Source organism: Daucus carota, chromosome 3, assembly GCF_001625215.2.
Source record: "Daucus carota subsp. sativus chromosome 3, DH1 v3.0, whole genome shotgun sequence".
Taxonomy (NCBI): Eukaryota; Viridiplantae; Streptophyta; class Magnoliopsida; order Apiales; family Apiaceae; genus Daucus; species Daucus carota.
The window spans coordinates 36741404-36761763 of record NC_030383.2 but is presented as its reverse complement, the minus strand read 5'-3'; the positions used below and the strand labels follow the sequence as shown (position 1 = coordinate 36761763).

At 36.2% G+C, this 20360-nt stretch overlaps 2 protein-coding genes across 2 annotated transcripts; one reads left to right on the top strand and one right to left on the bottom strand.

The window, feature by feature from the left end:
- The first annotated feature begins 9655 nt into the window (after positions 1-9655).
- LOC108211744 (heme-binding-like protein At3g10130, chloroplastic) lies at positions 9656-10677 on the top strand. The gene has a single exon (XM_017383422.2). It carries the CDS (start codon positions 9786-9788, stop codon positions 10392-10394), a length of 609 nt encoding a protein of 202 aa, XP_017238911.1. The 5' UTR covers positions 9656-9785; the 3' UTR covers positions 10395-10677.
- A 131-nt stretch (positions 10678-10808) lies between these two features.
- On the bottom strand, positions 10809-18031 carry LOC108214888 (nucleobase-ascorbate transporter 12). Its single transcript, XM_017387127.2, has 10 exons — positions 17103-18031; positions 16407-16504; positions 16138-16308; positions 15142-15242; positions 14708-14843; positions 14567-14617; positions 13969-14256; positions 12778-13012; positions 11512-11798; positions 10809-11365 (listed from the first exon to the last, which is right to left on the bottom strand). Exons 1-10 carry the CDS (start codon positions 17584-17586, stop codon positions 11102-11104), a joined length of 2115 nt encoding a protein of 704 aa, XP_017242616.1. The 5' UTR covers positions 17587-18031; the 3' UTR covers positions 10809-11101.
- Between the last annotated feature and the right edge of the window lie 2329 nt (positions 18032-20360).

Sequence of the window (20360 nt, the reverse complement as noted above, 5' to 3'; positions counted from 1 at the left end):
CCAAAGGTAATGCTAGGGCCAACTTTCACCATAAATTTTGTGAGCAGGGAGGGATCACCAGTCATGTGCCTGGAGCATCCACTGTCTAAGTACCACAAATTCTTCTTATGGTTTCCCTGCACACATGTTCAAAACAGATCAAGTTGACTTTAGTACCCAAATTGCTTTGGGTCCAGATTTGTTAGTCCTAATAGCTTTTCCTTCATTCTCAACTTTTCTTTAGATTGAGATGGTTCAATCTTTGGTTTTGGTTGAGAAATTGGAATATCAACATTGCTTTTAAACTCAGGCATTTGAGGCATGCATACATTGTTGACGCCATGCAAGTTTGAGTAAAATTGAGGCATGTTAAAAGCATTGAAATATGGATTGAACATGTGGCATGTTAGACTGATAGTATAGATTGTGAGGCAATAAAACAGGCATCATGTTCATAGCAGATAAATGCATGTTAGGAACAGATGGCATAGGCATAGGCATGGATAAGTTTGGAGCAATCACAGTTTTACAGTTTGCAGACAGATGATTGACACTACCACATTTACTGCAAGTTTTCCTAGGAGCACTAGCATTGGGAGTGTAGTTTGTGTGCTTATTGACTCCAATTTTACCATTTCTATTTCCCTTTTTCTTTTTAGTCTCTTCTGATTTAGACTCACACACATCCATTTTCTTCTTAAGGTTCATATCAGAATTGTGGTCTTTAATCTTACTCTCATTTGTCTCAGAAGAATTATCTTGTTCAATTTCTTGAGAATTTTCTTGTCAACTGATGAGCTGTTTTTCAACGGAAAACTTTCATTCGTTGAACTTTTTGTTTTCAATGGATGATCACTATCCGTGTTCTCATCAGTTGAACTATCATCTAACATCTCAAGAACTTTCTTATCTCTTTTCCACTCATTCTCCACAAAGGTTTCTCTTCCTTGAATGTTGGTAATGTTAGCAGAAACATCTCTTCCAGATTTCCATTCGGCAATAATTTCTTGTTCCTTATCAAGCTGTTTCTTGATAATTTCCTCTCTTTTCAAAACAGCCAAAAGATCATCCTTGGTTGTTTGACACTCAATTTTCAGTTTTTCAAACTCAATAAATTGAGCTTCTAGCATACTATTTCTATCACTGAGAAAAGTGTTAGCATCCTTAATCCTACAATTTTTCTTAGTGAGAGATTTTAAAGATACATGCAAATGATATAATTCAGTAGACATTTCATTTATAGTAGCATTGCATTCATCTTTAGTTAACTCAACTAAGTTAGTGGTAAATACCTGACTGCTGTTTGCAGTGCTCTCTTCTTGATCTGTGGAGTTGGCCATTAGAGCTAGATTAACAAACTCTTCCTCTTCATCAGAATCATCTCCAGCTGCCCAATCATCCTTTGAAATGAATGCCCTTTCTTTTTGCTTGAGAAGTTCATAGTATTTCTTTTTGTAGTCAACACTTTCATTGGTCCTTTTCTCAACTTTAGGCTTTCTGCATTCATTTGCAAAGTGACCTGCATTCCCACAGTTGAAGCAATTAAACTTGGATCTATCCACCATGCCTCTATCTGATTTGGGATTGCCTTTGAATGTTTTTTCAGAGTTAAAGTTCTTTTTAAACTTTAATTTGGAGAATCTCTTTGAAAGAAAAGCTAAATGCTCATCAATCCCATCACTATCTTCACCAGAATCAGCTTCATCTTTTTCCTTTCCTTGATTCTGAGCTCTCTTCTTTGACCAACTTCTCAGTTTCTTCAATTTGAGATTTTCCCTTATCCTTGACAGAGTCCTCAATAGATGCAACTAGAGCCACATATGAATGGCCTTTCTTTTGACTCTTTTCAATTTCTTCATCTTGTTCCATTTCAGGCTCATAGGTTTTCAAAGTTCCATACAGCCTCTCAAGAGTGTAGTCTTTAAATTCTTGAGTGTTTCTTAGAGAGACTGTCATGGGTTTCCATTCTTTAGGAAGAGCTCTTAAAAATTTCAAATTTGAATCCTTGACCTGATACACTCTTCCAAAGAGCTTTAGACCATTTAACAGTTTTTGAAATCTGTTAAAGGTGTCACTCAAGTTTTCACCAGCTTTGAAATAGAAGGACTCATATTGTTAAATCAGCAACTGCATCTTGTTTTCTCTTACTTGCTCATTCCCTTCACAGATGGTCCTGATGGTGTCCCAAACTTCTTTGGCACTTTTGCAGCTAATGACACTATCAATCATTTCTTGATCTAAATTATTGAATAGAAGATTCATTGTCTTCTGGTCCTTGTGCACTTCTTCAGTGTCTTCTTGAGAGTATTCATGGATAGGCTTGGGAATCATTTTGCCTGCCATGTCTTCACCATCAGCTCCAATACTGGTACAGACCTTCATGGGAACATGAGGTCCTTTCTCTATGCAGTTGACATAGCTTTCATCAATTGACAACAGATGCAGATGCATTCTTACTTTCTAGTGGAAATAGTTGTCTTTGTCAAGAACCGGAATCTTCACTCCAACATCCTTCTTTCCCATCTTTCTCTAGCAGCATTGATCTTTTTCCCTGTTTGTTGGGAACCTCGTTCTGATACCAATTGTTATTTTACACCAACTATGAGAAAGATTGTAGAAGGGGGGGGGGTTGAATACAATCTTTCACAAATTAAAAAATTCAAGATCAAGAACACATAAAACTATAAATCAATAAAACACCAAGTATTAAAAATACGGGTGGATTGAATGATCCACCCGTGAGATTTTATATTGAATAATCTGTGGATTGATTACAATTCTCACAACTGCAGGTTCACCACTTGAACTGTTTCTAACTCTTAGATTTTCTCTCAAGTATTCGAACAAATTCAACTGATGCTATTAACTTGGTTATATACTCCAAGTTCACAAAGATTTTAACCAGAATACAAATTGTGCACTCTAATCTAAACTATGCTGCACATTTTTGTCGGGATAAATATCAAGTTGGTGACTCGTTTCGTCCAAATGTATCAATTGAGTGACTGATTTCCAAATTGACTCAAATTAGACACTCATTAGAAAAATTTGTATCAAAAATATTACTCTATCGTTAGTCGAAATTTTGAAAATATTATATATTGAGTTTCACACATTTTTTATGAATGGTATTACATCCGAATGAAAGATTCCGAGTCCTACTATTTTTGCTAATATTTTTAGATTTTTAAAATTTTATCAACTATTTATTTTTAATTTTTTTGATTGTTTTATTTGATTTAAATAAAAATAAATAGGAGATAAATTTTTAAAAATCTAAAAATATTATCTAAAATACTAGAACTCGGAATCTTTCATTTAGATGTAATACCATTCATAAAAAATGTGCGAAACTCAATATATAGTACTTTCAAAATTTCGATTAACGATAAAGTGATATTATTGATACAAATTTTTCTAATGAGTGGCTCATTTGATTCAATTTAGGAATCAGTCACTCAATTGATACATTTGGACGAAACGAGTCACCAACTTGATATTTATCCCCATTTTTGTCTTATGCAAGTTTTCTGTGATGTCTTCATCTTTGACTATCATCTTGATTTGATCCAGATTGCATTGCATGAGATATGAATGTTTCTGGTTCTTCTTTATTGTCCTAATCAGGCTTCCATGTCTATTTTATTGTAATTCGATCCATGTGACTTGTCAGAATTAAGCTTTAGTCACTTTCAATGGATGTTTGCTTCATCAGTTGAAAGTGCCTTCATCCATCGGATAAATTACAAACTTTATCGATCGAATGTTGTTCCAGTCTCATCAGTTGAATACTTCAGCTTCATCAGTTGAACACTTTGTCTTCATCAGTTGAAAGCTTGGTTTTCATCAGTTGAAACACATTCCAATCTTCATTAGTTGAATTGTTACAACTCATCTGTTGAATATCCTTCACTTAGACAAAATTACATGGCACTGGATATTAACAATTAACCATCCTATTCTATCCGTCCGTTGATAATTCTCAAAGATAAGAAGTATAACAATTACAACTGAATTTTGATAAAGATTCTATATAAAACATGTTACAAAGTGTTTATGTTATCATCAAAATTATTGATTCCTAACACAGGGGTGACCCACGCCAAGGAGACGAATCACGCGTGGTCATTGAACACCAACGCCCAGGAAGCATGTCTGATGGGCGGGTGTATTTCAGTGCGTCCTTGGCGGGGGTGACCCACGCCAAGGAAGCATATCCATGTGGAGGGATAATTCGAAATAAAGAAATTATTGGGGGAAAATGCGGAAAAATCATGGAAAATTCAAGATAAATTGTGGAAAATGAAATTAAATTTCCAAAAATTATTTAAAGGCTCGAAAAATTCTATAAAATTGGGATTTGATTGAAAAATTTTAATAAAATAAAATTAAGCTCGAGAAAAATACAAAATACTTGAAAGTAAAGTCCCGACGATAAACGCTACAAAAATACTCGTCGTACGACTGGATAAGTCGTAAAAAAGATTCGATAAATCCAATCGTAAAAAAGATTCGATAAAGCTTTGAAAGCCGTGTGAAAACCTCAATAACCTTTGATAAATTCTTATGAAACTTATCAAAAATTGGGGGGCAAATGATAGGAGTCGAAATAATTAAAAAATTATTTATAACTCCAAGATAAAATTGCCTGATCAATAAAGTCCCGGATACTAGTTAAATTCGTAGGAAGTCAGTACAAACCCAATAAGGGTCCGGACCAAAAACATGTATAGATCGTAAATGGGCCATAATTGGACCTGAAGCCCGGTAAAGGCCCAGTGACGAAATAATAATCCAATATGAAGACTCCCAAGAACTCCATTAGTTCTATAGCATCCTCAAGGATGAATTATCTAGGAGTTCTAGATAGACATTGATTACACAAAGATAAGAGTCTTATCTTATCTCCGGCTGAGAAACCAACTTCTATGAGATTTCTAATACATGGAATCATACTTCCATTAAGTCTCTAACTTTGAGACTACTATATAAAGGGCTCTACCCCTCACAACTAGAACTACATTCAAACTTGATTCTTTACACAGCTAAAGATACGTAGGCATCTCGAACTCCGAAAATAGTCTAATAGCACGATGCTTCCACCCTCATTTTTAAATCCATAACACGTTTCAAGAAATTGTGTTTCAATTTGTAAGCACACTAGGACACTCTAAATAATGTAACTAAATGGAGACGTCATTGACACTTTACTTAATCTTGCTCTTGTTTCGCACACAGTAATTTTTTTTCATTTTGTTAACCAATAGTTAAGTTTTTAGTATTCAATTAATGAGTCCCGTCCAATTTTTATTTTTTATATTTGTAATGTGTTAGATTATGAAATGTTTTTTTCATGCATATGATATTTTTAACATGTGGCTGAAAAATATTTTAACTACTCTCTATACTTAATCTCTATTTATATTTTATTATTATTGGAGAGGAAAATTGGAGAGAAATGAATTTATATTCAATGATAATAAATTAAGAGCATCTCAAAAAGGCTCTATATTTTGAGCTCTTAAGCAGAAAAATAAAGAGTCTTGGCTCAAATAAAATTCCATGAAACTCTTAGAGCATCTCCAATGGGGAGTGCTGACGGAAAGTTGCTTAAAATGACAAATCATCAAAAATATTACTATTTTATTTTCTCTCTCTTCATTTGTTCTTTTGACAACTTTTACATAAAAATTTGCTCGAATAGTTGACACCCAAAGTTGGCACATATTTAAACAAGTATAAGTATAATAAGATAAGAAATTATATATATCTTTAGGTTGATATATACATTTTCTTTTCTATTTTAGATGGGTGCCAAAAGTTGGCAATTTTGTTTCGCACTCTTTACACTCCAAGGCGAGCCAACAAGAGTGTTATGCCACCACATCATGACACATGGCACTTTAACACTCTATTTGGCACCTCCATTGGAGTTGCTCTTAGAGGCTCTTTATAAAGTTGAGCGTTTATTCTCTCTACTCTTTTTCAAGAGCCTCCACATGGCTCTTTAACTTATTTTGGTAATAATAAATTCATTATCCCCTAATCATCCATCATTTTTCCCTCCTTTTGAGTTCATATATTAATAAAATATAAAATAAAGAATGAGTATAAAGAGTATTGTTGGCGTTGACATTCTTCAATGGGCTCTTCAAACAAGCTCCTAACTTTAAACCTAAAGAAGACGCGAAAAATTAGCAGTCCAATAATCTTCTAGTGCCTCTAATGATTTAAGGGTCCTCTCTCCCCTCTGTTTAAAAAGTTACCTTGTTGCTCTTAACTTATTATTATTATTATTCAATATAATATTCACTTTTCCTCATTTCTATTCACTTCGCTCAAATTATTTCTCCAAAATAATAATAAGATATAAATAGGGAGCAAGTATAAAGAGTAGTAGGTTGGAGTTGCCACGATAGTTAATGTATTAATTTTCTAGGTTACGTATATTCAGTGGCGGAACTAGAAATTCATGTAGAGGGAGCACCATATAAATAACATAATATTATAATGGTCTTAAAATTTAAAAAGATAACTTTTATTACATGAAAATTTATATTACTAATTAATTTCTAAAACCTGATTTGTTTTATTAGAAGATGGCAATCAAATCCTACGAGATAACATATTTTGGAAGCGACGTAAACTGACATCATTGTCAATTTTTGCAAATATTTCCTTCTCAATATACACCACCAAACTATCATTCATCCATTAATCTACCATCATGTTCCTCAGATCTATATTGACTATATTCATCACAGAAAATACTCTTTCAACAGAAATTCTTGCATTAGGTAAAAGATATTTTCAAGCAGTTTAATGACCGAAGACCTCAATGAGTGTAAGCGTACTAAAGTGATGTAGTTCGAACAACATCTAGTATCACATGGTCTTGTCAATACGTGTTCTTGATTTTTGCCCCTCCCGCTACTAATTTCTCCAGACTCAAGATGTTCTATTATTTGTTCATGTTCACTTTGTCGAAGATGGTCCGTCCTTTCATAAAAATTGAGTAAAGTAGGGGTTAAACTTACAATACAAAACTGATCAGCCTCAATCTCAATGCTTTGTCTTATTCCCCCAATTTAAAAATATATTAAATTATTGTAAATGGAACACCACCCAATCCCAAAATCAAATAAAATTATTAATTCAAAGGCCCAAAAGGTCCGATTAAAATTATATGATTTAGACGAATACTCAAATGCTCAATCTTCCATTGCCCTAAAATATATGAACATTACCCATTCAATTAGAATCTATAAAAAATTAATTTTTCATACTTACCTAACTGATATAGCGGAGTTAATTATATTTGTAGCTGCTTGAATTTCTAGTTGGAGCTTCAATTCCGGAGAACGGTGCTTAATTTGCTTCTTCCGCGAGGTGGGCAGTGTCTTTACTCTGTTTCTTAACTTTGTTTACTCCCACTGTTTGGATTTATTGAACATTTTAGAGAATTGTATCTATTTGTGTTTATTAGTCGTTCTCTCTATCCATGCAATGCCAACCATCTCATTCCTTAATTACCCATATTTATTATCTATCTTTATAATCAACTGTTACAAAAAATATGTAACAAACAAGGGTATGAATGTAAACCGATGCCTTCTTAATTACAATTTAACTATTTCAATTAATTTTCTTAATACATGTGCAACAACCTTAAACGAAGGAGTATGTTTCAATGTATTGTTTATGTTTTACCGGGTGTATTGCTTTTTCTATTATACGTGTTACTTTTGTTTTATGTGAATAAAGTAGAGTGGGCCTGGGCCAGCATTAAGAGCAAATCTATTGGACGAGCCTAAGTCCACCGGCAAACTCACTTTTATGCAGACCAACTCATCAAAAGGTGAGTTGTTTAAAAAACTGGATAACCAACTCCAATGCACAACCCAATACCCAAGTCCCACTTTCAGTAGATCTACTTAATTAAAGTTACATTCAAAAAGATTCAAGCAAGTGAGCAAGTGAAACATATAAAAAATTACTCCCTCCGTCCCACAATACATGTCTCTTTTGGAAGAAATTTTTGTCCCACAATACATGTCTACTTTTAGTTTCCAATGCAAATATATTGCAAATATTCCAAAATTACCCTTCTTGAAAGTTGTATAACAATTAATGGAGGTTGAATAAAAGTCTACATTCATGCATTTATTAGGGGTAGAGGTGAGAAAATTTTATCTAATCAATGCTTTCTTAATATGCGTAATTTTTCCAAAAAAGACATGTATTGTGGGACGGAGGGAGTAAAAAGTAATATTAACGGAGCAGAGTTGGTCAGCCCACCTTCATGGGCCTGGCCAACTTATTACCATTCGTGCAGTGGTGCAAATGAAAAGAGGGCAGACCATTTTTGTCCACAGCAGCAGACTCAGGCCCGCGTTGGACCTGCTCCAATGGACTAATGGCTAATATGCTTCGCAAACTTATATGTATACACGCTTTTTGTTTTATTTTTTAAGTAGGGGCAACCAAGAGCAATCCACAAAATTAAACCTATAAAAAAAAATTATATATCAGTTAAGCAGAGTCAATGGATCTTAGGCACATGGTTCCTTTCCATCACTACATATATTATATTATGTTTTTTGAGAAACGATTTATGAGCACATAGGAGGTACTAAGAACATGTTCAATAAACTCTTCAAACAAACTCTTAACTCTAGATTTAAAAAAGAAGTGAAAAATTAGTAGTTCACTAGACTCCTAATTGCTCTCTAAGAACTTAATAGATTCCTCTCTCTTCTTCCTTCTGCACAGTATCTAAGTGCTCTTAACTTATTTTTATTAAATGCAATATTCACTTTTCTCTCAAATAAAAGAGTAGAGGTAGAGTGTTCAAGATATTCAATATACTAGTTTACTAGGAATCATATATTATATTATTTTTCAAAGATTTATTAGCATCATTTGAGATGCTCTAACTTTTTAAGAAATTAGGAGGCTCCGAGTTTCAGAGATGCTTTAAAAGATACTCTTTAAAAGAGATGGGATTATTAAATTTTTAAAGAGCCAGTAAAAGTGTATAAAGCTCTTATTTTTCTCTAAATTTAAAAGTTAAGAGTTTGTTTGAGAAATATATCAAGATACTCTAATTGCGCTGTATATATCCTCCTCAACATTTATCAATTCTCAAAACATCTTTTTATATTTGGTTACTATTTTATATTTATTTTATTTGAAGTAATAAAAAGAGAATATAATTTCTATTATTAATGATGAAAAGTGCGAAATTCTTTAATCATAAAGATTTTTAGTATTTTATTTAAAAATTTATCTCTTATTTTTATCAATTTAGGAGCATGTCATATGCATGTGTTAGATTGGGTGATACACATAAAACACGTATCTAAGTTGAAAGTTGAACCCAAATGTTCATAAAATTTGTAGGTTGTTGTCATCATTTAATCTCAAGAAAACATACTTTTTTTTATCTTTCCTTTAAAATACATATTTTCTTTATTTCAAAATAATTATTATTTAACTTTTAACACAAATATATCACTCCTCTAACTACATAACTACAATCATTAATTTTAAAAGCTCCCTAAGGGGAATATTAAATTTATAATTTTATTAGAATAACATAAATCTTGTCAAAAATTTTAAAAATTCAGTCAACAAATAAAGTTGTTTGTCAAGAGAGTGTTATTGGCATGAACGAACTCCACGTACACCATAAATTGACGCCACAATACTTGCCCTTGACTCACGAAATCATCCTTATCCACCATTTCTTAAACCCTTTCAAAATCAATTTCTCTGCGCAGTTTCTTAATAACACAGTCACAAAGATGGGTATGATATTTGGAAAAATCAGTGTGGAAACCCCGAAATACCAAGTGGTGAAAGCAACCACAGACTACGAGATTCGAGAATACCCACCGTGCGTGGTAGCACAAGTCACATACAATCCGACCCAGTTCAAGGGCAACAAAGATGGAGGATTCATGCTCCTCGCTAACTACATAGGCGCGCTTGGGAACCCACAGAACAAGAAGCCTGAAACCATCGCCATGACGGCCCCTGTCATCACTCAGAAGTCCGAAAAAATCGAGATGACAGCGCCTGTTGTGACGACAAACAGTGGGGGTGATGGAGGGAGTGAGGGTGTGATTGTGATGCAGTTTATATTGCCGGATAAGTATAAAAAGGCTGAGGAAGCTCCGGAGCCGGTGGATGAGAGAGTGGTGGTGAGGGAGCAAGGGGAGAGGAAGTATGCGGTGGTGAAGTTTAGCGGGACTGCGACGGAGGAAGTGGTGGCGGAGAAGGTGGGGAAGCTGAGGGAGTGGCTGGAGAGAGATGGGGTAAAGGTCGTGGGGGAGTTTCTGCTGGGGAGGTATAATCCGCCCTGGACTTTGCCAAGGTTCAAGACCAACGAGGTTATGATTCCCGTTAACTAAACTAGACTTAAAAGTTAGCGAGGTTACAATTCCTGTTGATTGAACTCGACTTATAAGTTAATTTCTTATTCTTCTCGTGATTGTATTATGTGTGTAATTTAGTCTCTTTTTTTAAAAACGTTTGCAAGTAGACTTGGGACCTTTTAGTCCCCAAAGCTCAAGCATGAGTCACTGGAACAATAACCGCTTTACTTCATTGTCAATTCTGTCATAGACAGAGATGCATTCTTGCAGCCTGGAGGCACTGCAAGGCCAATGAAATGTTGTGTATTTGACTTCTTAACACGCACTTCTAAATCCTTTGACCGTAGAATGAAAGGCACTATTTTTCATAGAAAAAGTCCAAATAAAAATATATAATTAATATTATTAATTCAAAATAATAATTTTAGCTATGCGAAAAAGACTTAAAAATGTATGCCAAATAGTCAAACGACTTATAAAACAGATGGGGTAATACACAAATACATACAGGCTTACATTTTAAGATTACAACACACCCGAAACTCGAAATTCCTCCAATGTACACAAATAACTCACCTCTACAAAACCTATCACCAATTAAGTAGCACCTGTGTTTAGGTGAAAAGCAAAAAGTTATACAAACTACAATTTCTTCATTCCTGTACTGGTGAAACTCGTGCCTAGACCCAAAATGCAAGAAGAAAAATTCCCGAGAATGGGCTGTCGATAAATTCAGTAACTTTCTACGGTGGCGACAACCACCTTTTGTGTTGAAGCTCAAACTCCAACCCACTTGACCCATCTGAATATCTTTCCAACTCTGAAGGGTAACTCATAGTCTTTAGCAACAGCAGGCTCCGTTTTTGCAGCATCAGATTCTGACCATACATAAAGTCATAAACCCCACGTTCTTGTCGACTACCTGGTACAGTGTTATCCAGAATAACAGCTACTAGGAATGCTATCACCATGTGAAGCGAGAGCAGAGTGTTGACTACATAATTAAGCTGCAAATGGAGGTGGAGACTTCTATAAATAACAAAACTAATTTTTTTTAGCAGGTCAAAAGTCACAATTTATAAAATTGACAACTTAGATATAGCAAAGACATATCATGCAAAATAATTTGAAAAAAAGAATAGCAGAAATATACCCCTCCAGATTTGGTGTGGACAGGACCATGAGAGGCCACGACGTATGGTTGAAAATAAATTGGAACAGACATGTTGCTATTTGGTGAGACACCATACTGCTGAAAGTAAGATGGAACCGAGAGGGAGAAAAACAAGGACAGCCCAACAATAATGATGTTCCTGGAACTTCCAGCCTCACTGTAACGTAGATTGGACAAACCCAAAGCCGCAAGCATTGCCCACATAAAGCAAAGTAGGGCAGCCACTATGACTTCAGGAATTGAAGCAATAAACCCTCCAACTTTACCTGAAGCAATGCCAGATAACAAATTTGATGCAGTGGGAGACCAATAACTTGAGCATTGTACAGAACGATTCGCAAGCACTTGAGGAATAATGTATTATCACAAGTCTCTTACAAACAGATATTATGTACAAAATTCTTTACTAAATAGAAACCAAGACTAGTGTTAAGCTGACTTGTAAATAATAAACTAACTAACCCAAGATAGAATAAAGACTAGAACGTAGTATACCCGCAAAATATGTGTCAATTTAAAGCCATTATTCAAGTGTTAAATATGTTACTCCGACTCGGGTAAGAAATGTCGTACACAAGTGTCCACATTTCAGTCAAGGGATCTGACACAGAATATGTGTCGTGCCCAGGCATCCAAGTGTCAAGTTGAGCTTGGTTATAATTTAGTACCTTACTACCTACAAAAAAAAATTATTACAAAAGTCTCCGTGCTTTTAATTTAAAGCTAAATCCTGATCAAAACCAAAAATCTTATGCGCAACTACATAACATTTCTACAAACCGTAAATGTGCTCAAAAAGTCAAATGGACAAGTGAATAGTAACTGGTAACGAGGCAGTATTCAACTGGACTCTAACGGTCATTGTAAAAAACCAAAACAGCCCAGAAATCATGTTAACGGTTGATGGTTTTATTATCAATAGAACTTGTTAAACACCAAGTTCCTGACCTTCCAATTTATTTGTATATGAATGAAGATCCACCTAATAAAGAGAAGTATAGCTCGGAAGGGCAACCTGAAACTCTTTCTAACACAATCTACTAAAAGTGTCTAAACACGTGTATGCTTAAATACTTTATTAGCAAGAGCAGAGGATGATATTATTACATGTTTTATTTTTTAAGCTACTACTGAAACTTGAAGCTCACAATCACAGACTGCTCTCTGTTATGGTTTAAGGTAACAGTAAATTGATGCCTGGCTGTATTGTAGAACAAACAATTAGAACTTGGTGAACAGACATACCCACAACAGACAAGAGAATTAGCAAGCATGCACCCAAATCAACTGCTCTGCGGCTTCCCATTTTTGTAACAGCAATAGTATGCACATTTTCGGTTAGAGATGTAGAACCAGTTCCAGTGCCCCATAAACCAGCTAAGATGCTAGCAAGACCCTCGATACCAATACCTCGACTTACAACACCTGGAGTTGGAGGTCTAGATGCCACCAAAAGTGATGATGCATGATAAGACCCGACCTAAAAATTTAGAAAAAATATGGAGTAAATATACAGTTCGTCTAGCAGGTTTGCATACTACTTTATAAGTTCATAACATTTTATTGAGGAATAAAACACATAAATCCCAAACTTTACATACTACTTTATAAGTTATAACATTTTATCAAGAAATGAAGATACAAAAGCCCAATGGGAATACCAAATCATAACCAGCCATGAGCAGGGTAGGCAGGGGTGGCAATATCAGACACGACACGAACCCGACTCGAACCCGCAACCCGATTTACTGAGACAAAACCCGAAAGTGACCCGAAAATCACCCCTAGGTAGCCAAAATGCACCCATAGGTCGAGGAGATTGACCTTAGTGACTTATATTTAAATACACAAATGTTGCACTTGACACAGTAGATATTCGAACGATTATAACTCGCCACAATTACTACTTCAATGTCTATTAATAATTACATAGCAACATAATACAGCATATATTTATAAGGAACCACTACTTCACTTCTATACAAAGAGTTATCCATTATGAGAATGGCCACATCTACAGGCAGGAAGCTTTTTGAGTAAAATACTGAAGTGCAACGTATCAGTATCATGGTCAACACTCAACACCATACTGCATGATCGACATTGACGCATTATCAAGGATTCACAATCAGGCATCTCTAAGTATCAGGGAAATCTCAAACCTAGCACACTTGTTAACTAACCAACTCAGGTCACCTCACTAGCTACTTTATAGTTAGGTACTGGTAAAAGCATAAAAAACTATACTTAATTGCTTCCTAACATCAACTATAAAGCAGAAATCTACAGCACGACTTCAACAATGCAAATGATATATTCTGGCGACTGGCACCTACAGGCAACAGTCTTAAAAGGTAAAATTCTATTTAAAAATGTTGAAACCGCAATAGCAAATGATCAGACTTATGGAATTTGCATAGATGCCAAACAGCTTACTGAATCAACTGACGAAATTATGGACACCACGCACATCACAAGAGCCATTTTCCAGCTAAAGACGGGAGTTCCCCATTGTAATGGATAAGGAATTCTAAACCAGGGAGAAGATTTTAATGCCTGAGAAGTATCAACTCGACAGTGCCTCATTCTAGAAATATGCTTTCTGCAATGTTCAGAAATTATATTTGAAGCTGGTACATTTACATCGCAGCCTTTATAGCTATATGCGCCTGCTTCTGTCAGTAAAAAAGCGGTAGCCCAAGTGATGGCCAGGCTTAATGGTACCTGAAAATTATCAAATTTATTTTTCTGTAACAAACAGAAAAGGTCCAAATTTATTTATGCAGACCCCACCCCTTCCAGACAAAGGATAAATGTTTGATCTAGAAGCCAGGTGTGTAAGCACCCCCAGCTTCTATATAATTAACAGCTGAATTTAAAGTAAATATTGAAGTCCAAAATATAGGAACTTGCTGACTGAAGTACAGTATTAATTTGTAAAGCTCCTAACAAAAATCAAAGAAGCAGATTTTTTCCTAGGATAATAAAAAACAGCCACATACAAGTCAGATGCAAAGTAAAATTATCAACTTACCGCATATATCAGAAATAGGCGATGACCAAAAACAGAAATCTTTCTGAGGTACTGCATTAAAAACGGTGTTTCACTTGATTAAATTTTTAAGAATATAAAGGATTTTAAAATTTAGATACAAGAAGAAAAATCAAAACTTACAAGGGAAAAGATAACGACAACCAATATCTGAACTAAACCAATTTCAAGACATTTGCCCACTTGTGGGAATCCATAGCTGTAGAAAGAAAGTCCAACAGCCGCAATCGTTGGGGCCACAACCACTGGATTAATTAACCTGAGGAAGAGAGTATAAGCATCTAGGTGAGAAGTTTTACATTGCATGTATCCCAACAAAATAAATATCTTGAAATTAATAAGACAAGAAGTCCAATGATAACAGTAGACATTTCAAATAATATTGTCATTGTTGTTTTGTGTTGATATGATTTTTAGTTGCAAATTTAAATAAATGTATCCCAGCATTATGCCATCGAGCAATTGTAAAAACACAGAACAAATGTAAAGGAAGTGCTGAGCTTTTAATCTGTGCTATTCATTATTTACAAAGCTGATTCAAAAGAGAAGATCACGACCTCAACAATATTGACATCAGTCCACTGTATCCAAGTAATGTTTGGAAAGCTGAAGCAATTATTATTGCCCCCTGCAATTCTTTCATTATATGCTTGAAATTCTGCATAATGAATAGATTTCTCAATAAAAGCAAAGAATATCCAATTCAAGAACAATCTGAAAATATGCAATAATCATTGATTTGAATTTGATCAATGTAATAACAATTAATTTTATGCTAACGGCAAATAGCTTCAATTTATAGCAAACATTTATGAAATGAGATTAGAAGCACCCTTTCATTCTTCAACAACTGAACTCAAGACCATGCTTTTCCTTTGGTAAGGCTATTCTAGAAAAAATACATTCATTTCCAGGCTAACACAGAATTTTTAATTAGTTAAGCTATGACTTGGATCACGTTTTAGACATCGAGAATAGGAATAGAGCACAACTTAAGTACTAAAGTTAGAATATTACATATTCACAAATATAATATATTAAGCAATTTATCCATAGCTTATTGTCCTTGAAGGGACTCTAGTTGTACATGCAAGAACCTGATATACAATTTTCTAATATTACGTTAGTAATGTGAGCAATCTCTCCCACAAGATGAACAGAATCCTACCCTTTCGTCGCACAAGTAAAATCTGTAACAAACCTAATCAGAATACAAGCAAACAAAGCAACATAAACTATCGACCGATGCATGTCAACTTTTTAAGATTTCCCAACATCGTGTCAAAAGAATTTAAGAGTGCGAAAACTTCCAATCTTACATGAGATAAAGAGATGACAGTGATACAATAGTGCCCTAATATATAAGAATCAATCCTAGAAGCATACATTTCCTTCGTGACTATCCTGGTTTTGCTTATCTAAAATAAGCAAATTCCCAGAACATACCATGTTGTTAAGATTTGACAACACCATGTCCAGAAAACACTTACAATCAAATAGTTAAATAAGTTCTTAAACATACGATAAAGAAAAAGTAAGGTCTAGAAGCATACATTTTCATTCAGTCCCACAAACTCGGGGGAGTTAATTATTGCAAGTGCTGGAGCAAGAAATACAAAAGATGGACCCTGTATTAAGGGCAACCTTGAACCAAAAGATGTATGCAGAAGAGTAGTCATTCCTGATATGAAAAGAACAGTCGAAACCACCCTAGAAGTATCATCCTACACCCACTATATTCCATCAGGTCAAGTCATTGTACAAAAGTCCGAAATAAATCATCTTTAACAAAAATATAAACAAAACAGGCTGAAATACTTACATGGGAACCACCCATTGCCGGAACTATGACAAGAGGGATGAGAATTAATGAGCCCAGTATTGAGAGATAATGTTGGAATCCATAAAACCCGATGGGAACTGGAATTCATCAAACACATTTAAACCAGTCACTAATAACATTTGAGCATAGACTTAAGACATACAAGCAATCAATTCACTTGAAAGATTACATATGGGCCAACAGATAGCTTCTCCGCAAACAAGTTCAAGTATTTATTTATTTCTGAGGAGTTCTGCACTAGTTTGAACAATCTGTACTTAATGTAACAGCCAATTAAGCAAGGCTACCTGGTAAAACAAAAAAAGGGCTCCAACTCTAAACAAATGAAGTGAAGTGTCATATACCGTTCACATAAGAATTAATCAAGTTCCAAACCTCTGGTCAAATATGAATTAACAATCACATCTAAGTATTATTATAAATACAAGATGCCATTCACCTAAGGAAAAAAAAAACTATCTTCCTCGAGGGAAAAGTGAAAAACACATCATTTTCACCAATTATATTGCAATATCAGATACCACCTACTTAAAAACATTATCTTCCTTGAGCAAATAGTCTAATAACACATTGAAACCAACCAATCATACACCATTGCCGCAACAAATCATTACAAATAAAACCTGAGATAAAGTCAAATATTTTAACAAGCGTAATGCGAGTAAATAAGATCACCTAAGCCCGGTGAGTCTCTAAGCTCATACTTCATATGTGAATGTCTGGAAACAAACTCATCATCCTCAACCGTCTGAGGCAATACAGCTTCATCACTCCTGACCGCCCTCGGCTGCGGTACACTAGGCAAACTAGTCCTCTTAGGGGGTGGCACCTCAGCAGCTGGTGCTGCTGCTGGTGCTGCCCCGCCGTCGGAATCTCTTCGCTTCTTTAAGACCTGGGTCTTCTCAGGCACCGGAACATTGTTAACTTGAGCACCACCATTGACAGAGCGGCCTGCTTCGAGATCTACTTGCGCCGGAGTGCTTTTAGGGTTGGGTTGGAGTGAGAGCTGACCGGAATTAGAGGCATTGGTCTCGCCGGAGAATTTAGGTTTGAAATTAGTGCGTTTTGCCCAGGATGACGCCGGCATTGCCGCGCCTTCCGGTACCGGAGGGAATGGCCCGGGTCGGGGTCGCTTAGTCGGGTCGGAGCTCGCCGCCATTCTCTTATACACCAATAGAGGGCGAGGAGGGAGGGAGAGAGAGAGCAAGAGAGAGAGAGAGAGAGCGAGAGAGGGAGAGAGAGAGGGAGAGAGCGAGAGAGAGAGAGAGAGGGAGGGAGGGGGAGAGAGAGAGAGAGAGAGGGAGGGAGGGAGAATGAGAGCAGATCCAAGTAGTTTGAGAATGAAGAGAGGTTCTAGAAGATTGAAGAATGTCGGATTTGGAGGAGATCTTGAGTTTTAGAGAGAGAAAGAGTCGAGTGTGTGTGATTGTGTGTGAGAGAGAAAGGGGTGAAGATAGGCAGTAAGTGTGTGTGTTTGGTAGTGGTGGTGGTGGTGCAATGAAACCTTGTTTTTGTCTTGTTGCCTATATCTTAGGTGGTGTGTCCGAATGCGCTCATTTCGCCACCTCTTCAATTCAATCATGTTTCTCTCACTTTACGTCCATGCTTACGAATAAATTACGGGCTTTTATCTAATTCCACCCAACCATCTCGAATTTAATTTCAAGTTGACTATCAATCATCAATATATCAATATATATATATAGGGTCCCACTCCAGTACAAACTCCTTACTGTACAAACGTACAAACCAGTGATTATGACAATAATATTTAGTGATTAACAGTCTTTAATTTAACAAATACATACATATATTCATCACCATCACCACCACAATCACCTCGAATCACCACCACCACCGCCCATTAGCGCCACACACCAACGCCACACACACACTCTCTCTCTCAACCACCCACCACCACTACCAATGCCAGCAGCTCTCTCTCTGGTTGTTTGTCTTCACTGAGCAGTGCTATACACGCACACGATATCACCACTGCTTTTCTCCTCACCCTCAATCGTGTCTCTCTCCCTCAATCGTGTTTCTAGCACTGCAGCCGTGTTGGCGTCGCGGCTGCTGCCGGCCGCGATGCATCACCACGCGGCTACGCTGCCCCGTAAGTGCTTCCCTCCCCTTATCTCTCCATCAGACCCGCCTGGTAGATTTAGTGATTCTATTCAAACATTTAGTGATTATGTTCAACGCATTTAGTGATTGTTTGTATATTTGTACTGTAAGGAGTTTGTATTTGAGCACTTATATATATATATAGAGTTGGGATCTTTGGGGTATTAAAAATAGTGGGAATTTGGAGTCCTTTAGATCTACCGTTAGATCTTTAAAAATCCTGCGGCTGATATTTAGTGAAGTTAGATACTGCAACATCAGTTACAAACAATTTTAAACGCTAATTGAGACCCATATCCCGCATCCCCCGCTCTAGACTCCGCATCAGTTATCACCAAGGCTTGTTCTTCGCTGTGATAAAATCGAGTTGCAGCACACCGCGGACTTCAATCAACAACGCGGTAGTTCTTTGGAGGACGTTTCCGGCACAATGAGTTCAGGTACTCAACATAGTCCCTTTCTTTTTTGTTCTTCACTTTTGGATTGCATGTCGAATTTCCGAGCACGATCGTACCAATACTGTATGATCTCAGCATTGTGGTTCAATGGGTAGTCCTTCTTCTTGCGCCTCTAAACAAGCGTGACCATCATCTTGTTCTTTGGGACATACTTAGAAATCGGGGGTGGGTGTGATGTTAATCGCATAATGATTGTTAAGGTAGGTTAGAACAATTAAGATTGGGGATATTTGGGTATTTTTTGATTATTTAGTTTATGAAAACTAGAATCTCGTTATGTTGTACTGTAATGTATTTTTTGTAACCGCCATATTAGGTGTGTAACTGTTATAATGTGTGTATTTGGGTGTGGAACAGATATTGAGTATGCCCTTGAGCAGGATAGTTTAAAGCACTTCAATCTTTACTATAGTGAGTATGAAGTAAATGATACTTCATGAAGTATAATAATTCTGTTATTTATAAGCTGGAAAATTAGATAGTAGCCATCTCACAGTGGATCCCTTTACTAGATTCTGAAGTGGGCATGTATCGAGCTAACGAGTATTAGTTAAAGATGTTATACAACACTAATATTTCTAAAAGAAATTGTAATTGTAATTGTTAGGGTCTTAGCAGTGGTGGGGTGGGGCTGTGCACTTGACTAATAATTTAGGCAAACAAGATGTTGTGAGAGGAATTGATACAACACCCCCAGAACCGTATTGCACAATTATAGGGATATCTGTTACAACTACGAAATGCACGGCTAGCTCTTAGGGGCTACCGTTGACATAAACTAAGAAAACAAATGAGAAACAAGTGTGTTTAAGGGCTGAGCTTGCAAAGAACCAAACAACGAGTCCGGAATTATGGAATTCCGTCCTGCAATTGCCCGGAAATATCTATCACAAAGGTTACACGTGCCTCTCTTTAGAGTGTAGAACTCGTGAATATGATTCTCGTCCCTCTGCAAGGTGCCTACATACCCTATATTTATAGGGATCAAGCCCATGTAGTTCTCGATTTAGGACTCTGAAGAGATAAGCTCTTATCCCCTCTAGTTTAGGATAAAACAGCCTTCTTTCAGTAGTTATCCAGCGGTATCCCACTCTAAGTAGGTCACTTGAAGCCTTCATCTTTGGTATATATCCGAATATATGTGAATTATCTCCCCTTGATTGTAATTATCTCCGTAATGCACGTATTTATCTCTTAATTCGTAGATAAATAATAGCTGATACACTCCCAATATGTCTCCAATTCGCCCTCCTAGAAACAAGGAAGAAGAGTCCTGCTTGGAGTCTGCCTGCCATTCTGCCCAGGCGGCGGAAGCCCTGCCAACGGCATCCCCTAGCTGCAGCCCCAT

Coding starts and splice junctions, on each gene's coding strand:
- LOC108211744 (XM_017383422.2), top strand. CDS start 9,786: ATGGGTATGATATTTGGAAAAATCAGTGTGGAAACCCCGAAATACCAA.
- LOC108214888 (XM_017387127.2), bottom strand. CDS start 17,586: ATGGCGGCGAGCTCCGACCCGACTAAGCGACCCCGACCCGGGCCATTC. Junction 16,505..17,102: donor TAGAGACTCACCGGGCTTAG/GTGATCTTATTT, acceptor GATGAATTCCAG/TTCCCATCGGGTTTTATGGA. Junction 14,257..14,566: donor GCCTATTTCTGATATATGCG/GTAAGTTGATAA, acceptor GATAATTTTCAG/GTACCATTAAGCCTGGCCAT.